This window comes from Heterocephalus glaber, unplaced genomic scaffold (genome assembly GCF_053883595.1).
Source record: "Heterocephalus glaber isolate CG9 unplaced genomic scaffold, H.glaber_assembly_v1.0 deba00000942, whole genome shotgun sequence".
NCBI lineage: Eukaryota > Metazoa > Chordata > Mammalia > Rodentia > Bathyergidae > Heterocephalus > Heterocephalus glaber.
Window position 1 is genome coordinate 1,068,735 of NW_028258174.1, and position 12,773 is coordinate 1,081,507.

A 12,773-nucleotide genomic window follows, 5' to 3' on the forward strand; every position below is an offset into this window, starting at 1 on the left:
CCCTTTGGACCTTTTCTTCCTATTTTACATTATTGATTATTCATTCTAATCATTGGTACATCTTAGGTATACAATATAATGACATTCATCATTGGAAGTTTGCACCTTTACATAGTCTCTCTTGGTTCTTATTTTTCACCCTTGCCCAGCCCTCTCTTCAACCCCTCCAGTCCTCCCCATTTACAAAGATTTTGTTCCTATTTTTCCATTTTCTCATATTAATCCCATTCCCTTCTATCGTTTCCTCTAGCCCTCCCACTTCCTTCCCCTTTGCCCCTTTTCTTCCTATTTCACATTACCTATTATACGTTTTAGTCCTTATTTACAGTTTCAGTTTCACACACCAGAGAAACTATTTGGTATTTACACATGTGTGTCCTATTTATTTCACTTAAGAGTATCGCCTCAATGTGCATCCACTTAGCTATAAATGTCTCTAATTTCTCATTTTTTATGGCTGAGTAGTACTCCATTTTATAAAAAACCCACATTTTCTTTATCCAGTCTCCAGTTGATGGGCATTTGGGCTGTTTCCAAGTTTTAGCTATTACAAACTGCACTGCTATGAACATGGGCGCATATATGTCACTGTGGTATGATTCTTTTAATTCTCTGGGGAAGATGCCCAGCAGTGGAATAGCGGGGTCAAATGGGACTTCCAGTCCTAGTTCTTTGAGGTATCTCCATACTGATTTCCACAGTGGTTGGACCAGTCTACACTCCCACCATCAGTGGAGCAGGGTTCCTCTTTCCCCACAGCTCTGGCAGCATTTATTATTCGTTGCTTTCATGATAGCAGCCATTCTTTCTGGAGTGAAACCAACTCCATTTATTAAAGAGGCTATCTTTCCTCCAGTGAGGGTGGTTGGCTCCTTGGTCAAAGATGAGGTCCCTGAGTATGTCTGTAGTTGTTTCTGCATCTTCTAATCTGTTCCACTGGTCCTTGGGTCTGTTTCTTTGCCAGTACCATGCTGTTTTTATCTCAGTAGCTTTGTAGTATAGTTTCAAGTTGGGGATTGTGATAACCCCTGCCATGTTGCTGTTGCTCAGAATTGCTTTTGCTATTCTAGGTCGCTTGTGGTTCCAAATGAATTTTTTGATTGTTTTCCCTAGTTCTGTGAAGTATATTGTTGGAATTTCAATTGGCATTGCAGTAAATCTATATCGTAGTTTTGGAAGTATGGCCATTTTCACTATATTGGTTCTTCCTACCCAGGAAAAAGGGATGTCTTTCCATTTTCTTATATCCTCCTTGATCTCCTTTTTCAGAGTGCTGTAGTTTTCAGTGTAGAGGTCTTTCGGTTCCTTTGTTAGGCTGATTCCTAGATATTTCATTTTTTTTGATGCTATTGTAAAAGGAATTGTTTCCCTAATTTCTCCAAGTCTGCTATTTATGTATAAGAAGGCTATTGTTTTTTGAGCGTTTACCTTGTATCCAGGTACTCTACTGAATTTATCAATTAAGTCTAGAAGTCTTTTGGCAGAGTTTTTTTGGGTCTTTTATGTAAAGTATCATATCATCAGCAAATAATGACAGTTTAACTTCTTTCCTATATTTATTCCTTTTATTTCTTTCTCATTTCTAATTGCTGTGGCTGATGTTTCCAGAACTGTATTAAACGGGAGTGGTGATAGTGGTCTACCTAATTTAATTCTAATGACATTATGATTTAACCCTAGATGAGAAAACTGAGGCTTAGAGAAGTAAAATAACTAGCCCAAGATCTCCCAGATAATGGCCTCGTTAGTATGACTCTGAAATTTCTGTGCAAATATGCTGTATTTCATCCTTTAGTCTCATGAGCTGAGAAAAATATAAATTAGAAGACAACATTTCTTCTGGAAGAAAACCTATTCTAAAGATCCACAATCCTAGATTTGCTAAAAGAAAAATTTTTTTTTTAACAGAGCAGGTTTACATGGTTCTAGCCTTATATTGTCATTAAATGCCTCTTTATGAGTCTGGGCATACATGCTTATCTTCCTGTTCCACATACCAGCATTACTAGTGAGTGGGTTCAATGTTCTTATCAGTCAGATGGTTGCCCAGGGACAATGTCTTCTGAAATCTATGATAATCTGCTGGGCGTGGTGGTCTACACCTGGCTGAGGCAGGAGGATCACTGAGAGTTCGAGACCAGCCTGGGCTACATAGTGAGTTCAAGGCCAGTCTGAGGTACATAGGGAGACTGTCTCAAAAAAAAAAATCTACAATAATTTGCCTGTACCTGATAATCACTTGAGGCCTTTTCAGGTCTAGGATCATCTGATCGTATGTGTTTGTAATATGATACAAAGTCTAATATCAACAGAATGGAGGTTGCTCAGTAAACAATCACTCTACCATATAGCAGTTGCAGTGAAGAAATATGCATACCCAACCGCCTGCCTCTTGAGCTCAAGGTCTTGAGTTCGATCCTCGGTATAAAAAAAAAAAGCATACTATTAGTACAGTTTGTTAAGTGAATTAAGTTTTCTCCTTTTGTGGCCATCAGACTTATGTAGCTTTGTAACCAATGTCTTAATTCAGGAAACTGGCTCTAGTATGTGGTGTTCTAAGCTCTCTTTAGGAAATAATTCAGTGTACAGGGAGGCTCCCTCTGGTAACCTAATTCACAGTTTTGAAGCTCAGTAGAACACAGTAATTCTTTGAGTAGACAGTAGATGGCAGGATGGCATCAGTTTATACTCTGCAGTTAAAACTGATCCTTCACCATTTATGCCTCATTTAATCATTTTATATGTACACTTTTTCTGAAGCAAGAATTGTGAGATAAAGAAACTCATTTAACTTGCTTTATATTGAGCTTCCCACATTAAAATGCTGGGGGAACAAGTTGATGAGGGTAGACCAGCATTAGGAAAATTGGAGGTGGATTTATAGGAAGCAAATGAAGCTTAGCTGCAGGGTCACTTCCAGAGCCCTCAAAGAGGCACTAGTACCGTACATTTTTATTTTTTCTTATTAAAAATAAATTTTATTTTATTTTATTCCATTCCCCCTGAGTCCCCTCCCCTCCCTATATACAAAAGCTTCTTAATTTTTCCTTCTATTTTCACCCCTTCCTTCCTTTCCAGTACTGTACATTTTTTGTTGTTGTTGTTTTTTGTTTGTTGTTGTTGTTGTTTTGGTACTGGGGATTAAATTTGGGACCTTGTGCTTGCAAAGCAGGGAGCGGAACCACTGAGCTAAATCCCTGGCCCCCCGCCCTAGTACTGTACATTTAAAAAAAATAAAATATTTTGTTTTCTTTGTCTTAGAGTGAGCCAACCACAATTTATTACAAGCTTCAGGCTTCAGAAAGCTTGGATTTATCTGGGAATAGCCATGTGACTCTTTTAACTTAGGAAAGGAAAAACAGTCTTATTAATTTTGCTACTATTTAACTCTCCAGGGAGGAGGGAAATTTGGTTTTTAAATGTAAGCCAAATAAAAGGAAAAGATAAAGAATAATTAAATGAACTGGTACTTAAATGTCTGAGTAAATTCAAGTATTTAACACTGAAATCAGTGACAGTATAATATCTGTACTTAAAAGGGAAGCACAAAAGATTACAATTAGCAAATTAATAAATTATTGCCAGCTAATACTCAATATGGCAGCATTTGAGGATTTTATTTTCTTAACCACAGAGGTTGTTCTTCATGACCCCTGGTGACTTTTTCTTTCTTTTTTTTTTTCCCCATTAACTTTATTGGTACATTTTAGTTATAAAATACAGTTACATTCATCATTGGGATCTTGTACCATTTCATGAGTCTCTTGGTTCTTATTTTTTTTTCCCCTTCCCTTGCCCTCCCTTCACCCCCTCCACCCTTCCCTATTTGCAAAGACCTTGTTTCCATTTTTTCCTCTTCTCATATTTTTCCTTTCCCTTTTTTCCCTTCCCCTGCCCCTCCCAATTGCCCTGCTCTTTTAGAGCTTTTCTTCCTGTTACACAATATCAGTTATACATTTTAAAAATTACAATATTAAGATCCAGGAGATATTACCACAGATTTTACAGAACTTAAAAGGATATAGAAAGCATATTACAAAAATTTTTTTGAAATAAATTTGACAGCTTCTAAGAAGTACCTTGGAAGACAAATTAATGAAACCAACTCTGGAGGAAATATAAAATTTGAATAGCACCTATTAAAGAAAGTATATTCCTAGCTTGAAAACCTACCTATATGACAACAGCAGGCTCATAAACATTTTAACTGATAAGTTATATCAAACAATTAAAGCAGAAAAAAGGAACACTTCTCCCCTCATTTTAGGAACTCAACATTGTACTAATCCTAAAACTGGATAAAGATAATAGAAGAAAAAAGTATGAACATAGATAGAAATTTGTTTAACAAAACAAACTATTGGAAGTCAGATGTGGCAGGATGTAGTAAGTGGTTTTGTTATAGGGATGGCAGTGTTGGTTCAGCATTGGAAGATCCTCCCCCAAAAGTCATCATTTTAACAGAGAAAAGGAAAAAGCCATATGATCCTGTCACTAGTTGGAGAAAAAGTGTTGGACTAAATTGTACAGCTGTTCATGGTAAAAGCTATCAGGAGACTAGAAGTAGAACAGAACCTTCTCAACAGATTAAAGACATGTACTCCATACTTCCAGCGAGAACGCCTTATATGAATGGAAAAGATACAATGCTTTCTCCTTAAGGTGGGGAACAAGGGCAGATATGCTTACTCTTTATCTGTCCATTAAACTTTGAAACCTAGTCCCCACCAAAATAGTCTGGCAATGAAATGACACAACTAGGATAGGATTGGCATGACAGAAGCAAAATCTTTCTATGTAGATGAAATGATCATCTGTAGAGAAAATACTAAGAAATCTCTAGGAGCCCCTAGAACTTGTACTTGAATTTAGCAGGATTAGAAAACACAAGGTATATATAAAAATTCAGGTCTATGTATACTTGCTATAAATGAAGAATTGGATATTGAAATTTAAAAGTGATGTAGGAGTACAAAGGACCTAGAAAAGTTAAAAACAAAAACAGTGTTGGAAGACATTTAGTAGCTAATTTTAAGACTTCTTCTAAAGCTACAGTAATCAAGGCGGTGTTGGTGTAAGGAAAGACATATAGATCATTGGAATAAAACAGAGAATCTAGAAATAGAACCACACATATATGGTCCACTGAGTTTTGAAAGATTATTTAACATTAACATTTTATAGAATATAAACTCAATTCAAGAGCCAAGGAAGAGATAGTGTTTTCAGCAAACGGCACTAGAACACCTCGTATCTGTATATAAAAAATTAACCTCAACCCTCTTTTTCCATACATGAAAATAACTTGAAGGGATCTATGAACCTAAATAAGAAAGCCTAAAAGTATAAAACTGAGAAGAAATTATAAGGGAAAATATTTATGAATTCAGGGTAGGCAAGAACTACCTAGGATACAAAAAATATGATGTATAAAAGAAAAAAACTGATAAATGAGATTCCATCAAAATTTAGAACTTTAAATGACATCATTAAAATGAAAAGTAGTCCTTAAACAGACCATATTTACAATGCATATTACCTATGAGCAGAACATATGAAGAATTCTTAGAGCTCATTAATAGACAACCCAATTAAAATGTAGACATAAGAAGATGATAAATAGCCAAATAGCACAAGGAATGGTGTGCAACTCTAGAATCAGAAAAATACTGATCAGTACAATAACAAGATTGAATTATACACTCATTAGGGAGATGAAGTTCAAAGTTTTAAAAGCCTTGTCATGACTTTTTCTTTTTGTTGGATTCTCCCCCATTGCGTTTAATTTGTCATGTCCAATGGATTCATTCTGCTGGGTTTCCTGGGGTTGTGATCCTCGCTGTCTTTTCCTAGGGTATTGTCTAAAATTTTTTGGAGTGCCGATTTGGTATTCATGAAGTTCCTGAGGTGCTCTTTATCATGAAAGCATCTTATTTCTCCATCAATTTTGAAAGATAATTTTGGAGGGTACATCAATCTGGGTTGGAGGCTGTTTTCCTTTAGGGCTTGAAATATATCACTCCAGGCTCTTCTTGCCTTGAGGGTTTGCATTGAGACGTCTGCCGTGATTCTGATGGGCTTTCCTTTGTATGTGATTTGTTTCTTTTCTCTCACTGCTTGTAGAATTTCGTTCTTCTGTTGGATTTCTGGAATCCTAACTATTATATGCCTATGTGTAGATGTTTTTTTGATTAAGGCTAGCTGGAGTCCTATATGCCTCACTTATCTGTATGTCAAGTTCTTTTCCCCTGCTTGGGAAGTTTTCTGCCATGACTTCTGTGAAGAGTTTTTTTATGTCATCTGCACTCTCTCCTGTTTCTTCATTGACTCCGATCAGTCTTATGTTATTCTTCTTTGCATTGTCTAGCAGCTACTGGATTGATTTCTCGTGTTCTCTTACAATTTTAAAGCAATTTTTCTTTTCCTGGTCACTAATTGCAATCTTATCTTCTATATGTGAAATTCTGTCCTCACATTGGTTCATTCTGCTGCGCAGACTTTCGATGGAGTTTTTCATCTCTTGGAAATCTGTTTATATCTGTTTTATGGATTCCATTTGTTTCCTATGTTGGGATTCCATCATGTTCCTCAGATCCTCTATTTTTTTTTAATCTGTGTCCTCTCTAGATTTATTAATCATGTCTTGTACCATGAGCAAAATCTTTGCTGTTATCTGAGTAATTATTTCTGATTTCATTTTTCCCTGGTGACTTTTTCAAAGGAACTGTGCTTACATTTACAAATCTTAAATTTCTCAGCAAGAAACCACATTCAGCCTTTCTGTTTCTTTCTTTTCTTCTCTCTCTCTTTTTTTTTTTCTTCAGCCCTGGGGATTGAACTTATATGCCCAACCATTCTTACAGCTACCTACACCCTACTCATCAGGAACAGAACTAAAATTTACCTTTTGGAAAATAAAAGTTAAACTTTCCAATTGGCCTGTCTTGCTGCAAACATTTATCAATGTTGGTTTTACTCTCTTTGGATCCATTTGTAACTATTATTCAGAACTAAAAATATTGCTCCCCACTCATTGAGCCCCTATTTTTACTAGACTGTAATATCCTTGAGTGCAGGATGTGCATTTGTTTTTCTTTGTATACTTTCTGTCTGACAACATGAATTATTTATTTATAAAGTCAGTCTAGGCTCTAGAGACCATAGCATGATTCCAAGCCTACTCTTTTATGAAGGTTGTATTTCCAGAGGCAAACTTCAGGAGCTATGAGTAGAAGTTCAGGACTGACAGTCTAGAGAGGAAGCAGAAAATGCTTCTGGGATGGCCTGAGCATCTAGATTGAGAAGTTGTTCTGGAGCTGAGCTCTGCTTTTGAAGCCCTTGATCTATAGCTTTGCCTTATCTCCTAATTAAGTCCTTGAGCACACTGTTAAATGGTGGCATCTTTGACCAGGTGTTCAGAAGCCCTGCTTGGATCTGAGGAAAGGGAAGTGAGTCAATACCTCAGTCTCCACCTCCCTTCAAAGGGCGGGTCAGAGGTTATTAGGTATACCACAAACACTCAGCTTTTCTTGTTTCAGAATCATGGTGAAGCAAGGACCTAACCTGGAACTCTGTACGTTAGTCCTCCCCTCTTCTTGCCATGACAGACTCATTCATCTAGGGATCCTACCCCAAGCAAACAGAATCAACCCTTAAGCTGGGTATGAGGGCACACCCTTCTAATCCTAGCACTCTGGAAGGCTAAGGCAGGAGACTAGCAAGTTCAAGCCTATCCTGGGCAAGTTAGCAATTTAACAATAGTCTGTCTCCAAAATTAAAAAAAGATAGGATGTAGCTCAGTGCAAAGGCCCTGGGTTCAATCCCCAGTATCTCTCTCACACACACATACACACACACACACCCCACAGTCAACCCATGGACAGATGCTAAGTCTTATTAGTTTATCCCCCAAGCCTAGAGGACAAGCAGATTCCCTGGATTCAACATGCTATGAGGCCCCAACCATGGAAGTTTCTGCTTTGACAGCTCAAGTTCAATCAAATATATATTGAGTCCACCTCTTACCAACAGTGTAGTGAGTGAGTGTGGGACCATGCTTTAAAACAAACCTAGGTAGGTGATCCAACATCCATTGTCACCTCTACCTATTTTCGTTTTTCTTAGTAGGACTCTAGTTTTTCCAGGTGCACACCCTCTGAACAGTAATGTCTTTAAGGCCTCAGCCTCAAAGGAGTAGGTCCAATGACTGGTTTGGTATAGACATGTCAATAACTGGCTTCTACCAAAACTAGGGAAAGACCCAACTGAAAAAGAGAACTACAGACCAATCTCCCTAATGAACATAGATGCAAAAATCCTCAACAAGATACTGGCAAACAGAATACAGAGTGTCATCGAGAAGATCATAAACCCTGACCAAGTCGGATTTATCCCAGGGATGCAAGGATGGTTCAACATTCATAAATCAATAAGTGTAATACACTATATTAACAGAGTCAAGGACAAAAACCATATGATCATCTCAATAGATGCAGAAAAGGCATTTGACAAAATCCAACACCCATTCATGATAAAAACGCTACAGAACATTGGAATAGAAGGTCTTTATCTCAACCTGATTTAAGGCTATTTATGAAAAACCAACAGCCAACATCATACTAAATGGTCAAAAATTGAAAACTTTCACGCTAAAATCAGGAACAAGACAAGGATGCCCACTGTCACCACTCCTGTTCAATATAGTTCTGGAAACATTAGCCACAGGAATTAGAAATGAGAAAGAAATAAAAGGAATAAAGATAGGAAAGGAAGAAGTTAAACTGTCATTATTTGCTGATGATATGATACTTTACATAAAAGACCCAAAAAAACTCTGCCAAAAGACTTCTAGACTTAATTGATAAATTCAGTAGAGTACCTGGATACAAGGTAAACGCTCAAAAAACAATAGCCTTCTTATACATAAATAGCAGACTTGGAGAGAGAAATTAGGGAAACAATTCCTTTTACAATAGCATCAAAAAAAATGAAATATCTAGGAATCAGCCTAACAAAGGAACCAAAAGACCTCTACACTGAAAACTACAGCACTCTGAAAAAGGAGATCAAGGAGGATATAAGAAAATGGAAAGACATCCCTTTTTCCTGGGTAGGAAGAACCAATATAGTGAAAATGGCCATACTTCCAAAACTACGATATAGATTTACTGCAATGCCAATTGAAATTCCAACAATATACTTCACAGAACTAGGGAAAACAATCAGAAAATTCATTTGGAACCACAAGTGACCTAGAATAGCAAAAGCAATTCTGAGCAACAGAGACATGGAAGGGGTTATCACAATCCCCAACTTGAAAGTATACTACAAAGCTACTGTGATAAAAACAGCATGGTACTGGCAAAGAAATAGACCCAAGAACCAGTGGAACAGATTAGAAGATGCAGAACCAACTCCAGACATACTCAGCCACCTCATCTTTGACCAAGGAGCCAGCCACCCTCACTGGAGGAAAGATAGCCTCTTTAATAAATGGAGTTGGAAAAACTGGATTTCAACCTGCCATAGATTAAAACTGGACCCCTATCTTTCAACATGCACTAAACTAAGATCGAAGTGTATTAAAGATCTAAATGTTAAGACAGAAAGACTAAACTTGCTGGAAGATAAATTAGGTAGAACTCTTGAAGACATTGGCGTAGGAAAAGACTTTTATGAACAAAACCTCAGTAGCACGGGAACTAGCACAGAGAATCAACAACTGGGATCTCATCTTATTAAAAAGCTTCTGCACTGCAAGAGAAACCACCAACAGAGCTAAGAGACAACCTACAATGTGGGAAAAAAATTTTTAGCATCTGTACCTCAGACAAAGGTCTACTATCTAGAATATATAAGGAATTGAAAAAAATCAGACCCCTCAAATCCAAAGACCCAATTCAAAAATGGGCATCTGAAATGAACAGACATTTCTCAGACAAAGAAGTAAAAGCAACAAATAAATATATGAAAAAATGTTCATCATAACTGGTCATTTGAGAGATGCAGATGAAAACAACACTGAGATTCCACCTCACCCCAGAAAGAATGGCTGCTGTTAAGAAATCATCCAATGACAAATGCTGGCAGGGGTGTGGGGAGAAAAGAACCCTTCTCCATTGTTGGTGGGAGTGCAGACTGGTGCAACCAGTGTGGAAATGAGTATGGAGATACCTCAAAGAACTAGGGCTGGAGGTCCCATTTGACCCAGCTATTCCCCTGCTGGGTATCTTCCCCAAAGAATTAAAAGAATCATACCACAGCAATATATGTGCACCCATGTTCATAGCGGCACAGTTTGTAATAGCTAAAACTTGGAAACAGCCCAAGTGCCCATCAGCTGGAAACTGGATAAAGAAGATGTGGGGTTTTTTATAAAATGGAGTGCTACTCAGCCATAAAGAAAAGAAACTAGAGACATTTGTAGCTAAATGGATGCATATTGAGGCCATACTCTTCAGTGAAATAAATAGGACACATATGTGTAAATACCAAATAGGTTCTCTAGTGTGAGAAACTGAAAGTGTAAATGAGGATTAAAATGAATAATTCATAATTTGACATAGGAAAAGGTCCAAAGGTGTAGGGGTGGTAGGAGGGGAAGGGAAAAGGGAAGAAGGGAGAGGAAAAATTATGAGAAAAGAAAAAAAAATGGAAACAAAATTTGTGTAAATAGGGAAGGGTGGAGGGGGTGAAGGGCGCACAGACAATGGGGAAAAAAATAAGAACTAAGATACATCATGTACAGGTACAAGCTCCCAATGATAAATGTAAATGTATTGTAAACCTAAAATAAATAAAAGAATAAAAAAAAATAACTGGCTTCTAGGGAAGATTTTCTCCTTCTAAGTGAAAAACACAGGAAGAGTCCTGCTGTCCTCTGGTATCATCATACCTTAATGTGGCATGTATAATTGTGGCCATATATGATTCAGGAGCAACTAAATTAACTGATTAAGCCAACTCAATCACTCCTTTTGTTTTACATGTGTTTTGTTTTTTTCAGACTTCTCGAGTTGGACTTTGTGTTACTTGCAGGCAAAGGATTCTTCAAAAGAGTTCTACCTTCCAGCAGATTTAGTGTTTCTGTTTTTATATTTAGCACTTCTATCCATTTTGATTATAGTTTAGTGCCGGGCATGTAGCTCAGCAATGCTGCACCTGTGTTGCAAGCATAGGGTACTGAGTTTGATTTCTGGTACCGAGAAAAAAAAAAAAGATTTTTTAGTTTAGTTCTTGGTGAGCGATAGAGGTCTTGGTTTAATCTCCAGCAGGTGGAAAGCCAGTTTTCCCAGCACCATTTATTAGAGAGGATATCTTTCTTCCAGTGAAGGTGCTTGGCCCCTTTGTCAAAGATAAGGTAGACAGAGCCGGGGATTTAGCTCAGTGGTTCTGCCGCCTGCCTGGAAAGTGGAAGGTCCCGAGTTCAATCCCCCATACCAAAAAATAAAAAATCAACAAAGATAAGGTAGCTGAATGTGCTTGGAGTTGTTTCTGCATCTTCTATTTTGTTCCATTGATCCTTGGGTCTGTTTTTTTTTTTTTTTTTGCCAGTACCATGCTCACAGTAGCTTTGTAGTATAATAAAATATTATTTCTTTCATTTCCACATCTGTTTATCCACCTATCTGTCTACCTATCTACCTCTGATTTGTTTCCTTTGTAGAGTTTAGAAGAATTCTGGTGAAGTTGTCAAAGTTTCTTAGCACTGTGTTACAAGAGTATCAGATTGTCTATAATGATATATAAGTTTTGAAGAATGATTTGCTTTGGTTCATTGGAAACATACATGAAGAATTATGACTTTGGGTTTCTTGAGTTTTCACTGTTCCTGCTAGCTTATCAACAGTCTGTGTTTCTTCTCTTCATAGAGCTTTGGATATACCAGATGGAACCCAAGAGGAATCACAGGAATTTACAATGTACTGTGAGGAATCCCATACCACCCGTGAGCTCCCTGGTCCTTCATCTACAGACTCTAGAACATTTAAAAAGGTAATGCTTCCTTTTCAAGATTTGACACCCAGGAATAAACACTTACAGAATTAAATCACTATGGCCAGGGATTTAACTCAGTGGCACTGCACCTGCCTCGCAAGTGCGAGGTCCTGAGTTCGATCCCTGGTCCAAAAAAAAAAAGAATTAAAGCACTATAAGATAATTCCTGTCTAATTGAGAAACATATCTTATAAGGAACATTATATATTGCATACCATATATTAAAGAAATATATAGTGTTTATTATATAATTTATCATGATAATTATGTTTAACATATAATTGTAAAGGAATTTATATATGATATGTATTATATATCATACCTGATAATAACATATCAAAATATATAATAATAAGTTTCAACAGCTGAGTCCAATCTTTGCTCTTCTCTGCCTTCAGGCATTCTTCTTATGTATAGGGCCTTTTACCTGCCATTTCCCTTTTAAACAAGCTGTGCTTAGAATTGAAAGTACGCAAAGTAATATGACATCAATATTTGAAATCAATAGGTCTTTCCTATAAAAAGCATTTATACTTTTTCCTATTGTAAGGCATTTCGAGTTTATTATTTTAGTTTTATTTTTTTAAATTAATTTTATTGGTACATTTTATTGGTACATTTTAGGTATACAGTTCATTTACATTTATCATTGGGTGTTTGTACCTGTACATGATATATCTTGGTTCTTATTTTTTTCCCCATTATCTGTGCACCCTTCACCCCCTCCACCCTTACCTATTTACATAGATTTCATTTCCATTTTTTTTCTGTTCTCA

General features: G+C 36.9%; 1 protein-coding gene across 2 annotated transcripts in view; it reads left to right on the plus strand.

The window, feature by feature from the left end:
* Positions 1–12,773, plus strand: part of Crybg1 (crystallin beta-gamma domain containing 1) — a 244,754-nt gene that overhangs the window by 111,380 nt on the left and 120,601 nt on the right. For both annotated transcript variants that reach the window (XM_021236886.2, XM_004855440.4), the window contains exon 2: positions 11,871–11,994. In XM_021236886.2, the coding sequence (XP_021092545.2) occupies positions 11,871–11,994 (124 nt within the window). The remainder of the gene's footprint in view (positions 1–11,870; positions 11,995–12,773) is intronic.